This window comes from Mesoplodon bidens (assembly GCF_964165515.1).
Source record: "Mesoplodon bidens genome assembly, chromosome: 19".
NCBI lineage: Eukaryota > Metazoa > Chordata > Mammalia > Artiodactyla > Ziphiidae > Mesoplodon > Mesoplodon bidens.
This window is the reverse complement of record NC_138179.1, coordinates 1,235,678-1,250,535: the sequence shown is the minus strand read 5'-3', so window position 1 is coordinate 1,250,535 and position 14,858 is coordinate 1,235,678. Positions and strand designations below refer to the sequence as shown.

General features: G+C 38.6%; 1 protein-coding gene across 1 annotated transcript; it reads right to left on the bottom strand.

Annotated features, from left to right (window-relative positions):
• Positions 1 to 3,240: 3,240 nt before the first annotated feature.
• On the bottom strand, positions 3,241 to 5,282 carry KIF2B (kinesin family member 2B; the record flags this gene model as incomplete). The annotated part of the gene is given in 7 exon segments (XM_081219318.1): positions 3,241 to 3,372; positions 3,376 to 3,480; positions 3,484 to 3,711; positions 3,717 to 4,223; positions 4,225 to 4,689; positions 4,693 to 5,135; positions 5,138 to 5,282. Coding segments are annotated over 7 exon segments (2,025 nt in total).
• Positions 5,283 to 14,858: the final 9,576 nt, after the last annotated feature.

Genomic DNA, 14,858 nt, shown 5'->3' with positions numbered 1-14,858 from the left:
TGTTGCTTTGATGTCTTCTCCCATTTTCATACCCTGATTATTTCATTCATTTCTTCTGTTGCCATTTAAGCCCTTGTATTCTAGCTTTGACATGTTCAGTATCACATCAAACACACAGGTACAGAAGGCTGCCTGGGTCTGTCCAATTTTTATATTCAATTACTGATTTGGTTCAATATCTTCTATAAGCCATTGCCTTCTTTTTAATTCCTGAGATTACTTTTATTTAAGGTTAGAAAGGAAATGCCTTAAATATGGAAAAAAAAAATTTCAGAAAAAAAAAACTTGTTAAGATTTTCTATCAGCAGTTGCTCTTTTGGAGAATAGAAAGAATTGCAGAAAATATTCATAAATGACCGGTTTGTTTTGAGGATAATATTCTATACTTTGAATAACAATTTTACATTTTTTTAGTAGCAACACATGTTAGAAAATGTTTCTTCTATTAGATATTTTAAATCAGTAATCAAATTGAAAAGGAAAAATCATTCATTCATTCATTTAACCAGCACATAAATATTTATCTAGGACTCTCATACTGTTTTATTATGTAGACTGTTAAAAATAACTTTACTGAGAAAATCAATAGAATAATAGTGTAAAACCTTACCATCACAGATTAATTGTGCAAAGGAGAATTTGAAATTATGTATTTAATTATTATGTATTTTAAAAACAGTTTTATTAAGTGCAAGTTCATGCAACAATTCAAAATAAGTTTGTCCACTACAAGAATGGACAAACAAGAAAAGCTACTTTAATTACTAGATAAGCATAGCTTGTAATTAGCATGTCAACTTTTTGTGTGCAAATGAATGTTTCCAAAGAACTGAAAGTATTTACATTTCTCACTTTAGATGCTCTGACATTTTCTGAACAATCTTATTAAAGCATTAATTTACAATCCTCCTTTTTAACTTCAGGGCATCTGTGTGAACTGTTAGCAATTCTCTTTTAGTGGACCCCAATTAATTTACTTTCTGAGTTTTTTCATTTATATAAGATCTTCTTTTCTAATGTTCCTATTAAGTTTTATGCTATGTGTTTTGAGATCATTTCAAGTACCATGTATATTCTCAGAAAAAAATTAATTGTCAGTGGAAATAAAATGGTGCACTTCTTAAGGAAGAATGTCAACTCAACAGAAACAATTATGCTAAGACTAGTTAGCAAGCAAGTGTTTTTTTTTTTTTTTTTTTTTTTTTTTACTAAACGACAGATTTAAAATTGTGTTTTGCAGATGTAAAAATCCTTGGGAAAATATATATAACTATACTTGTAAAACTGTGTGTATATATGTATGTACATGTACACAAACATAAATAAGTTTGTTTATACAGCCTTTCCAATGGAAGAGTTAAGAAAATCTACCTGTGAATTTCTCTCAGAACTTACCATTTGTGCCCAATTTCCAAATATGTAACAGATAAGCGAAAACTAGATAAAAAGCCACTAATAACATATATATGTGTGTGTATATATATATATATATATATATATATATATATATATATATATATATATATATATATACACTCTTGTGTGAGCATATGTGTGTGTGTATATATATATGTGTGTGTATATATATATGTGTGTGTGTATCTATCTATCTATCTATATATATATGGCAAATGATACATTCAATATTATCCTGTAGTTTTTGTATCCACTTTCCAGCAATGGGTACCATTAATTAACTATGTTGATATGCTGCTCTTTCTTACTTGCTAAGCTTAACACAGAATAAAATTCTCCTTAATTTCGTTGAGATTGATTAGAATTTATTATAAGAAATGTTACTAATATGTAGTTTTTCTAAAGTCATGTATAAAATGCATAAATCATTGTTTATGTTATTTATATTAACAAATCATCAAAATAGAGTAGCAAGCTATCTTATTAAGGGCACAGCAAAGTTAAATAAAACACCCAACTACAACAGTTTAGGGAAGGGTCAAAAAACAAAAGGAAGTCAGGACTTAAAGAGTCAGAGAGCTATAGAGATAGAATGCATTGCCTAGGGCTGGGGAGTGGGGGAATTAAAGGATGATACCTAGGGGGTTCAGAGTTTATTTTGGGGGTAATAAAATGTTTTAAAATTAATTATGGTGATGGATGCACAACTCTGAATATACTACAAAGCACAGGTATTTAAAGAAAAAGTTCTTAGAGAAAACAACTACATTTAGATGGTCATTACATTCACTGCACTTCTGTTGGGGCACTTACTTATTTCTGAGTGTGAAAAGTAAGCCCAAACAAAGCAGTAGCCAAGTAAATATTGTGCAGTCTCATAAGGACACAGGCTCATAGGAGCCCAAGATTGATGTTCAGGCCTACTAAAGTCAACAGGGCTCATTTTGGAGAAAGGGGAGCCATAGAGAAGTGAGACATACATTCTGTGTGCAGATTCTTCCTCAGATATTTCATTTTAGTTGGTAAAGAGAGTGAGAAGAAGAAAAAAAAAAGCTTAAAGACACCATAGTTAGCAACGCAATGCTTTTGCAACATACACACTTTATCACTCTCAGGAAGCACAGTGCTTTGCAATTTCAACTCAAAGATTAAAAATAAAATCCTTCTCAACTCTAGGCTCTCATACAAAGTCTCTTAAATAAAACCTTTCCCTTCTCCACTCTCACCTCCCCAGTATGTCTAGAGCTTAGAAACCATTTGAATGTACACACAAATGCAGCAGAAAAAGACTCATTAGTGGGTATCATTACATTTACTCAACTGTGCACCCCTTGGTGTGTTCCAACTCTAGTCCTAAAGGGGCTGCAATAGTTTTCCTTCTTAGCCACAAATTTAGGGAATCTGGTTTCATCACAGCTAGGTTCTTCTAAAGCAGCGTTTCTCAACCTCAGTACTATTGATATTTTCAACCAGATAATTAGTTGTTGTAGGAGGCTATTCTGTATATTGTAGGATGTTTAACATCATTGCTGGCCCTCTACCCACTACATGCCAGTATCACCACTCCCCGCACACACAATTCTGACAAATGAAAATGTTTCCAGACATTGCCAAATGTCCCTAGGAGGTAAAATAGTTCCAAAGTTGAGAACCACTGTCCTACAGAATAAAAACAAATTACAGAAATACAAAGGGAGAAGAAAGAGCACAGTTCTGGAAACCATATTTTAAGAGGTTTTAAACTTTCCAGGAGGATCTTTATATCTAGATAATTTAGGCAACTTTCCTTTATAAGAGACTTAGGGAACTGCAGCACTGTATCCATCATTTCAGGTCTGATCTCTCACCATTGGCTTCACTATGCTTGCTCTTCTTTTGAAAGTCAGCTCGTAATAATTTCAGTTTCCTTTGAATCTCAGTCAGAAAACCTATTTTCTGCTCCAAAATGGAAAATAACTAGGCAATGCAAAAATCAACATCACAGTTTACCCCATCAGCTGTCTCCTGGATGTTATTCCCTGGCCGTTGGCTTGAGTCCTTCCAAGAGATTGTTGTATCCCCCATTCATGGAGAGGAGAGTACTTTGATTTCTTTAGTCTCTTCCTCCTCCTCACTCTGTGTACAAGGTATTTTAATAAATTCCTTCCCTTGAAGGGACATTTCTGAATTTCTCATGTGATTTTCCAACATCCTTGTCACCTTACATTCAGCGGGATAAAGACAACGATGGTGAGGCCTTAAATCTAGAGTTATTTCTTTTACTCTATTGGCATATCTTAAAGTGTTGAGGGTGTTTCGCAAGAGGCCATCCCTGGAGAGATAGTAGCAATCATGCAAGTGGAGGAGTTCTGGCCTATAAAGGAGTCCCGGAGCGCCTGTGTGAGCTTGCTGGCTCTGAATGGGGTATGAGACTTGTTCTGACCCAAAGCCCGGATGCATTCTTTGAGGAGACTCTTATTAGTCTCTGCTCCTTCCAGCTGTCTTTTCCGGTTGGCGTTGGCAGTATCCGCTCCCCTCTCATTCCCAGCTAAGTCAACAAGAGAAAACTTACCATGCAGTTTCCGTCGAGACTTTAAAATGATCTGGAACACTGCGTGGCTCCTGGAAGAGTGGGCATTGACTGATGTCTGTCCTGAAGTCCGGCAGCTGTTCCCATGTTCCACAAGGTTCAGCGTGTCCTCCACACAGCACACCTCTTGTTCCTGCAGCCCGACCACCTGGATTTTCTGACTGCCATCCTCAAGGACTTGCAGCGTCTTCTTCCAGTTCAACAAGTCATACACCTTTCCCCTATAAATCTCAAAAAAATGTACCACACACTTTGAGGTCCAGCTTCTCATAAGCAGAAGTTTTGAGCAGGAGGAAGACATCCTGTGCCACCATGGCATAAATGCATTTAGAACAATCTTGGTCCCTTCCTGAAAAGGCTCTACCCATGGTGTCCGTTTTCCCACTGCCCATCTGCACATAGGCAAAGCAGGTAGCCATGCCCTTGTGGAAGATGGACTCAACCAGTGGCTGGGCTGTGAACTGGTACACCAACTCGTTGGAGGCGGTGTCGTTGAAGGCGTGGTCGAAGCAGAAGGAATGGTTCTCCAGGTAGTGAGTAAGGTCCACCTTTTGTTTGGACTCGTGCACCATGACCACTTTGTCCAAGGGGATGGTGATGATATCCAGGTCCTTCATGGTGGTCTCCCGCTGGTTGAGAGGCCACTTCCTCATGCAGACGCAGATGCGGTGGTCCTCCAGTGTCTCCGGGCCCGACAACTGGCTTCAGTCCAGGTGCCTGCGGCATTCCTGGATCATGCTCTGAATCACGTAGTTGGGGTTTCCCGTGTTGACAGCCAGGGCGCGCTGAGCTCGGATCTCCAGCTGCAGCCGTCTGCGCTTCTCTCGCTGCTTTTGCAGCTTCTCAACTTTCCGTAGGCAGGGAGACTTTTTCTGCTTCATCAGGCAAAGACTGCTGGGAATTCTCACATCCGGACTGTTCCCTGAGGGCGTTTCATTTTTCTGGGGGATCGTCGCAATCCACCGCGTGGCCGTCCGCTGGTTCCCGATGGCCGAAGAGGGCGCTAGAGACAAGGAGGGCAACACCCTGGGCGGCGTGGGGTGCTCAGCAGATGCCAGCGCTGGATTCAGCAGGAATATTGTATCTAGATCAATCTTTTTGCCTTTTTTGACTCCTTTTTCGACCCATTCTACCATGACCCATGTGTTTTGATCTGTGTGACCACCGCGAGGTGGATCTGCCCATTGCTGTGCTGTATCGCCACACAGATACCCACTTGGATGTTTCCGAAGTGCGGCTTCAAGGGCTTCACAGAAGAGAGGCGCGGGGAGACAGGGAGGCATAACTGGCCGGCCATGGTGAGTGATGGAGGTGTCAGGGCTCACCTCCAGGGTCCCTTGGGGTTGGAGCAGCAAGACCTGAGCCCAAGCCAGACTGAAGCGCCCAGAGCACTGAGTGCACTCCGGGTTTGTGAGCACTAGGGCTTGGCCTGGGGCCACTCATCACAAAGCACTGGGGAAAAGAGGCGGCAGAGCCTAGGGCCTCTGGACGAGAGGTGGTGGGAAAGAATTCACGTTGTTCGTGATGCTAGGTGCTAGGTGCAGAAGCAGCTGGAATAGAGAAATTGCTCTCTGCACAGAGAACATAGGGATAAGAGTTGGAAACGGGGTGTGTGTTCCACGGTCACTTGTGCCTAAGCTTCAGAAATATCCATTCTCCCCTGCAGTCTTGACCGGCAATCTCAAAGCTAAGTGCTTTTAGTTTGAGAACCAGTGAATGCTACCTTAAACTTCACAATCCTCCGGTGATCAATGGGAACAAGGAAGGTAGAGCTGCCTGCAAATTACAGGCTTCAAGGAGAGGATCGCAGAAAAATTCCCTCAGACCTTCCATCTTTTTTCTGTCCCTCCCCTGCTTCACAACTTGTTTAACAGTCACAACTTAAAGTTATTCCTCTTTAATGGGATTTCTCATTACAAAATCAAAATGAGTTGACTATAAGGGGTTCTTGTGGTAATTTACTGATATGGAACTTCGTTTGATGCAGCATTTGGGTTTGCAAACATAAGCTATTTATCACATTCCAAGTGGCTCTGACAGCTATAAAGTGAGTCGTTGTACTCACTGCAGTCACCACTATTTTTGAGATTATTTCAGCAATTACCTTTCCAAACTCCTTTAGTAATTACACTTCTGGCCTCATTATCCATAATTTGGAGAGGAATGACATTTGGTAGACAGAGATAATTCATCTTATACCTCCTCCTTACCCTGAAATGTGTGTGTATGTCCTTAAGAAGTTGGTGTGGGTGGGCGGAGGGAGGGGGGCTTGGGGAATGGTAGATGAGAAGGCAGCTAAAATGATCAGAGGCAGTATATTCTGGCAAGACTGCAATTTTTTCTGTAGGATGATTTACAAAAAACAACAAAATTATATCAGCTGCCAGATAGGCCAACATGAGGATTAAGGTGACACTTTAAGTTGAACTTTCTTTTCCCCCGAGGACCACATTGTCTTTTGGACTGTGAGTCTGGGGGTAATTGCAGTGGAAGCTTCATAGTAGCATGAACTATCATGATGCCCTTACAACCCTCCCTAGGATCAAGTAACATATGGAAATAAGTTCTTAACTATAAACTGACTTTTAGAAAATATTATTTATTTTTGGCTGCGTTGGGTCTTCATTGCTGCGCGCGGGCTTTTCTCTAGTGTGGCGAGCAGGGGCTACTCTTCGTTTTGGTGAGCGGACGTCTTATTGAGGTGGCTTCTCTTGTTGCAGAGCACAGGCTCTAGGCGTGAAGGCTTCAGTAGCTGTGCCAGGCGGGCTCAGTAGTTGTGGCACACGGGCTTAGTTACTCCGCGGCATGTGGAGTCTTCCCAGACCAAGGCTCAAACCCGTGTTCCCTGCATTGGCAGGTGGATTCTTAACCACTGCACCACCAGGGAAGTCCCAACTGACTTCTTTTAAATGGAAGGTTTACTTAAAAATTTAGTTAAGCTTACATTTTGAAAAGAAGTTTGGAGGGGGTGGTATTGGATAAGTATGTAGTGCACACTTCAGGGAGATGTTGAATGTCAGTGGAGGGATTGGAGAAAGGGCTTCACCTAGTTGTGTTTTTATGATTATTAATTTTATTTGCCAAATTATCGATATATAAAGTTGTACTATAAATCAGTTTTCCTTAGTTTTAAGGGCATTAGGGAAATGTTTTAATCCCTCTGTTTTTTAAGTTAAATTATATTTTTGAAAGCATTGCTGCTTTAAGGTGCTTAATAGCTGTTTTTTTTTTTTCATTTTAAACCTTTACCTTTGCAAAAGCTAGACTTCTCTCAAAATTATGCAAACTAGGGCTTTGCCCAGTTAACCATATTTTTACAACTAAGCAAATAACTTTGTAGATGACTAGGTCTGTGGTAACGGTGCAAAAATCAGAGACTAAAGTTTATTTTGCTGCCCAGCATACCCATAAAGGTCTTTTAAGATATTTCAGGGCTTTTTCCCCCTTTAGTTCTATTTTCTCTTAAATAGCTCCTTAGGAGGTCTCATTTGTTTCCAAGTTTAATTTGTTTTATTTGGAGATACATACCTATAGAGAGAGAGTGGGAAGGAGAGAGACAAACCTCTCAGGTGTTTTTCTTTTATTTTAATTTTTAAATTTAATTTTATTAATTTTTTTATACAGCAGGTTCTTATTAGTTATCCATTTTATACATATTAGTGTATATATGTCAATCTCAACCTCCCATTCATCACACCACCAACCTCATTCCCGGCCGCTTTCCCACCTTGGTATCCATATGTTTGTTCTCTACATCTCTGTCTCAATTTCTGCCCTTCATACCGGTTCATCTGTAACATTTTTCTATGTTCCACATATATGCATTAATATACGATATTTGTTTTTCTCTTTCTGACTTACTTCACTCTGTATGACAGGCTCTAGGTCTACCCACATCTCTACAAATGACCCAATTTCATTCCTTTTTATGGCTGAATAATATTCCATTGTATATATGTACCACATCTTCCTTATCCATTCCTCGGTCGATAGACAATTACATTGCTTCCATGACATGGCTATTGTAAATAGTGCTGCAATGAACATTGGGGTGCATGCATCTTTTTGAATTATGGTTTTCTCTGGGTATATGCCCAGTAGTGGAATTCCTGGGTCATATGGTAATTTTACTTTTAGCTTTTAAAGGAACCTCCATACTGTTCTCCATAGTGACTGTATCAATTTACATTCTCACTAACAGTGCAAGAGGGTTCCCTTTCTCCACACCCTCTCCAGCGTTTGTTGTTTGTAGATTTTCTGATGATGCCCATTCTAACTGGTGTGAGGTGATACCTCATTGTAGCTTTGATTTGCATTTCTCTAATAATTAATGATGTTGAGCATCTCTTCATGTGCTTCTTGGCTATCTGTATGTCTTCTTTGGAGAAATGTCTATTTAGGTCTTCTGCCCATCTCTTTATTGGGTTCTATGATTTTTTTAAATATTGAGCTGCATGAGCTGTTTATATATTTTGGAGATTAATCCTTTGTACATCGATTCATTTGCAAATATTCTCACCCAATCTGAGGGTTGTCTTTTCATCTTGTTTATGGTTTCCTTTGCTATGCAAAATATTTTAAGTTTCATTAGGTCCCATTTGTTTGTTTTGCTTTTTATTTCCATTACTCTAAGAGGTGGATCAAAAAAGATCTTGCTGTGATTTATGTCAAACAGTGTTCTTCCTATGTTTTCCTCTAAGAGTTTTATAGTGTCCAGTCTTACATTTAGGTCTCTAATCCATTTTGAGTGTGCTTTGTGTATGGTGTTAAGGAGTGTTCTAATTTCATTCTTTTACATGTATCTGTCCAGTTTTCCCAGCACCACTTATTGAAGAGTCTGTCTTTTCTCCATTGTATATCCTTGCCTCCTTTGTTATAGATTAGTTGACCATAGGTGCATGGATTTATCTCTGGGCTTTCTACCCTGTTCCATTGATCTATATCTCTGTTTTTGTGCCAGTACCATATTGTCTTGATTACTGTAGCTTTATAGTGTAGTCCAAAGTCAGGAAGTCTGATTCCTCCAGCTCTGGTTTTTTCCCTCAAGACCACTTTGGCTATTTGGGATCTTTTCTGTCTCCATACAAATTTAAAGATTTTTCGTTCTAGTTGTGTAAGAAATGCCATTGGTAACTTGATAGGGATTGCATTGAATCTGTAGATTGCTTTGGGTAGTATAGTCATTTTCACAATATTCATTCTTCCAATCCAAGAACATGGTATGTCTCTCCATCTGTTGGAATCACCTTTAATTTCTTTCATCAGTGTCTTATAGTTTTCTGCATACAGGTCTTTTGTCTCCCTAGGTAGGTTTATTACTAAGTATTTTATTCTTTTTGTTGCAATGGTAAATGGGAGTGTTTCTTTAATTTCCCTTTCAGATTTTTCATCATTAGTGTAAAGGAACGCAAGAGATTTCTGTGCATTACTTTTGTATGCTGCAACTTTACCAAATTCATTGATTAGCTTTAGTAGATTTCTACTGGCACCTTTAGGATTCTCTATGTATAGTATAATGTCACCTGCAAACAGTGACAATTTTACTTCTTCTTTTCCAATTTGTATTCATTTATTTCTTTTTCTTCTCTGATTGCTGTGGCTAAGACTTCCAAAACTATGCTGAATAATACTGATGAGAGTGGACATCCTTGTCTTGTTCCTGATCTTAGAGGAAATGCTTTCAGTTTTTCACCATTGAGAATGATGTTTGCTGTGGGTTTGTCATATATGACCTTTATTATGTTGAGGTAGGTTCCCTCTATACCCAGTTCCTGGAGAGTTTTTATCATAAATCGGTGTAGAATTTTTTTCAAAAGTTTTTCTGCATCTATTGAGGTGATCATATGGTTTTTAATTTTCAATTTGTTAATATGGTTTATCACATTGATTGATATGCATATACTGAAGAATCCTTGCATCCCTGGGATAAATCCCACTTGATCATGGTGTATGATCCTTTTAATGTGTTGTTGGATTCTGTCTGCTAGTATTCAGTTGAGGGTTTTTCAATCTATATTCATCAGTGATATTAGTCTGTAATTTTCTTTTTTTATGTATGTTTGTCTGGTTTTGGTATCAGGGTGATGCTGGCCTCATATAATGAGTTTGGGAGTGTTCCTTCCTCCACAAGTTTTTGGAACAGTTTGAGAAGGATGGGTGTTAGTTCTTCTCTAAATGTTTGATAGAATTCACCTGTGAAGCTATCTGGTCCCAGACTTTTGTTTGTTGGAAGATTTTAAATCACAGTTTCAATTACATTCCTTGTGATTGGTCTGTTCATATTTTCTATTTCTTCCTGGTTTAGTTTTGGAAGGTTATACCTTTCTAAGAATTTATCCATTTCTTCCAGGTTGTCCATTTTGTTGGCGTAGAGTTGCTTGTAGTAGTTTCTTAGGATGCTTCGTATTTCTGCAGTGTCTGTTGTAACTTCTTTTTCATTTCTAATTTTCTTGATTTGAGTCCTCTCCCTCTTTTTCTTGATGAGTCTGGCTAATGGTTTATCAATTTTTTTTTTTATCTCCTCAAAGAACCAACTTTTAGTTTTATTGATCTTTGCTATTGTTTTCTTTGTTTCTATTTCATTTATTTCTGATCTGATCTTTATGATTTATTTCCTTCTGCTAACTTTGGGTTTTGTTTGTTCTTCTTTATCTAGTTCCTTTAGGTGTAAGGTTAGATTGTTTATTTGAGATTTCTCTTGTTTCTTGACGTAGGCTTGTATAGCTATAAACTTCCCTCTTAGAACTGCTTTTGCTGCAGCCCATAGGTTTTGGATCATCGTGTTTTCATTGTCATTTGTCTCTAGGTATTTTTTGGTTTCCCCTTTGATTATTTCAGTGATCTCTTGATTATTTAGTAATGTATTATTTAACTTCCATGTGTTTGTGTTTTTTACACATTTTCTCCTGTAATTGATTTCTAATCTCATAGGTTGTGGTCAGAAAAGATGCTTGATATGATTTCAATTTTCTTAAATTTACTGAGGCTTGATCTGTGACCAAAAATGTAATCCATCCTGGAGAATGTTCTGTGCACAGTTGAGAAGAAAGTGTAATCTGCTGCTTTCAGATGGAATGTCCTATAAATATCAATTAAATCTATCTGGTCTATTGTGGAATTTAAAGCTTGTGTTTCCTTATTAATTTTCTGTTTGGATGATCTGTCCACTGGTGTAATTAAGGTGTTAAAGTCCCCCACTATTATTGTGTTAATGTTGATTTCCTCTTTTAGAGCTGTTAGCAGTTGCCTTTTGTATTGAGATGCTCCTAATTTGGGTACATATATCTTTATATTTGTTATATCTTCTTATTGGGTTGATCCCTTGATCATTATGTAGTGTCCTTCTTTGTCTCTTCTAACATTCTTTATTTTAAAGTCCATTTTATCTGATATGACTATTGCTACTCCAGCTTTCTTTTGATTTCCATTTGCATGGAATATCTTTTTCCATCCCCTCACTTTCACTCTGTATGTGTCTCTAGGTCTGAAGTAGGTCTCTTTTAGACAGCATATATATGGGTCTTGTTTTTGTATCCATGCAGCAAGCCTGTGTCTTTTGGTTGGAGCATTTAATCCATTCACATTTAAGGTAATTATCAATATGTATGTCCCTATTATCATTTCCTTAATTGTTTTGGGCTTGTTTTTGTAGGTCTTTTTCTTCTCTTGTGTTTCCCAGTTAGAGAAGTTCCTTTAGCATTTGTTGTAAAGCTGGTTTGGTGGTGCTGAATTCTGTTAGCTTTTGCTTGTCTGTAAAGCTTTTGATTTCTCCATTAAATCTCAATGAAATCCTTGCCAGGTAGGATAATCTTGGTTGTAGGTTCTTCCCTTTCATCACTTTAAGTATATCATGCCACTTCCTTCTGGCAGAAACTTCAGAGTTTCTGCTGATAAATCAATTGTTAACCTTATGGGAGTCCCCATGCATGCTATTTGTCATTTTTCCCTTGCTGCTTTCAATAATTTTTCTTTGTCTTTAATTTTTGTCAGTTTGATTATTATTTGTCCCAGCATGTTTCTCCTTTGATTTATCCTACCTGGGACTCTCTGCACTCCCTCGACTTGGGTGGGTATTTCCATTCCCATGTTAGGGAAGTTTTTGACTATAATCTCTTCAAATATTTTCTCGGGTTGTTTCTCTCTCTCTTCTCCTTCTGGGACCCATATAATGAGAATGCTACTGGGTTTAATGTTGTCCCAAGGCCTCTTAGGCTGTCTTCATTTCTTTTCATTCTTTTCTCCTTATTCTGTTCCACAGCAGTGAATTCCACCATTCTGTTTTCCAGGTCACTTATCCATTCTTCTGCCTCAGTTATTCTGCTACTGATTCCTTCTAGTGTAGTTTTCATTTCAGTTATTTTATTGTTCATCTCTGTTTGTTTGTTCTTTAATTACTCTAGGTTTTTGTTAAACATTTCTTGCACCTTCTCAATCTTTGTCTCCATTCTTTTTCTGAGGTCTTGGATCATCTTCACTCTCATTAATCTGAATTCTTTTCTGGAATGTTGCCTGTCTCCACTTCATTTAGCTGTTTTTCTGGGCTTTTATCTTGTTCCTTCATCTGTACCCTGCCTTCTGCCTTTTCATCTTGTCTATCTTTCTGTGAATGTGGTTTTTGTTCCACAGGCTGCAGGATTGTAGTTCTTCTTGCTTCTGCTCTCTGCCCTTTGGTGGATGAGGCTATCTAATAGGCTTGTGCATGTTTCCTGATGGGAGGGACTGGTGGTGGGTAGAGCTGGGTGTTACTCAGGAGGGTAGAGCTCAGTAAAACTTTAATCTGCTTGACTGCTGATGAGTGGGGCTGAGTTCCCTCCCTGTTGGTTTTTTGGCTTGAGGCGACACAACACTGGAGCCTACAGGGCTCTTTGGTAGGGTTAATGGAAGACTCTGGAAGGGCTCATGCCAAGGAGTACTTCCCAGAACTTCTGCTGCCAGTGTCCTCATCCTCATGGTGAGATAGGGCCACCCCTCCGCCTCTGCAGGACACCCTCCAACACTAGCAGGTAGTTCTGGTTCTGTCTCCTATGGGGTCACTGCTCCTTCCCCTGTGTCCTTATGTGCACACTACTTTGTGTGTGCCCTTCAAGAGTGGAATCTCTGTTTCCCCCAGTCCTGTTGAAATCCTGCAGTCAAATCCCGCTAGCTTTCAAAGTCTGATTCTCTAGGAATTCCTCCTCCCATTGCCAGACCCCCAGGTTGGGAAGCCTGATGTGGGGCTCAGAACCTTCACTCCAGTGGGTGGACTTCTGTGGTATAAGTGTTCTCCAGTTTGTGAGTCACCCACCCAGCAATTGTGGGATTTGATTTTATTGTGATTGTACCCTTCCTACCATCTCACTGTGGCTTCTCCTTTGCCTTTGGATATGGTGTATGTTTTTGGGTGCATTCCAGTGTCTTCCTGTTGATGATTGTTCAGCAGTTAGTTGTGATTCCAGTGTTCTCCCAAGATCGAGTGAGAGCACGTCCTTCTACTCCATCATCCAGAACCAATCTGTCTCAGTTGTTTTTAATTGCCTTTAGTAGCTTCAACATCTACCCACTAACAAAAGCCTGAAACAGATCTTTGACTTCTCTCTCCTCCTCTGCCCATCCTGATTTGGAGTTAGGTAATCCTTTTCCAGCCTCTAGAAGTCTTCCATAACTGTGACATCTTTTAATCTCCCAACCAATTATTACCTTCCTTCATTGGGCAACCTCATCTAATCAGGAAGTCAGCTTATTTCTCACATTGCCCCTAGAATTATTTTAATGGATAATTTCTTATTAATTCCCTGCTTACAGATGTTTTAGTAGCTCTCCATCATTCTAATTGATATAGTACAAATTCCACAAGAAGGTACATCATGCACTTTGTCATCTTACCTTACTTTTTCATCCTCAAACTTTACCACTATCCACATGTAATCTGAAGTTGAGCAATACTGAAGAACTTGAGGTCCTTCAAACACAACATTTTCTTTCAGATTACTAACATCTAGTCCAGTGGTTCTCACTATTAAGGTACATAAAACTCACCTATAGAGCTTGTTAGAACACAGATTGCTGGACCCCACCCCAGAGATTCTGATTCAGTGAGTCTGAGGTGTGGGACTGAGAATTTGCATGTCTAACAAGTTCCCAAGTGAAGCTGATGCTACTGGTTCTGGGACACGCACATTGAAAATTACTTTTTCAGTGCTCTGACTAGAATAGCCTCTCTCTACCTCCTAATTTCCTTGAGCTCTTCAGTACTTATCTCAAATATGACAACCTGAAAAATTTCTCTGACCCTGTTGATGATAATCAGACAAAATAACATTAAACTGAGACATCTTCCTAAGAAATAGTATCTATTACTAGTTGGGTTTGTTTGATCAGGGGAACCCAAAGGCTTCATTTTCAGTAGTGACTACAGAAAATATTCCCATAGGTTAACATAACAATAAACTGTAGAGAGTCATTTGAGTGCTTTTACAATTTTGATAATCTGGAACTTCAATTGCAGTAATATCTTTTTTTTAATTTACTAATACAAAATTCAGAATTCAGATACCATGTATATAACCCACTCATTTTATGGAGTTTATTCTAATGGAACAGTCCAACTAAGAAAATGCTGTGAATATTTAGTAATAAGATAAAGATAGCATTTGGCAAAGTGTGAAGACCTAGATATGAATCATGGTATCGTTGGCCATGGCCTCAATGGCCACTTATTTGGTAGATGAACAGTTCTTCTATATTAGAGACTGAAGCCACTATGACATTTTTTTAACTGAAAATAATCAAGAAATAAGTATATGTGAAATGCTTACATCATTCTGTTTCCTATGCCAAAGGAATTCTATCCTCAAGGAAATTACTACTTTCACATTTTGCTCTATGTATTTACTAA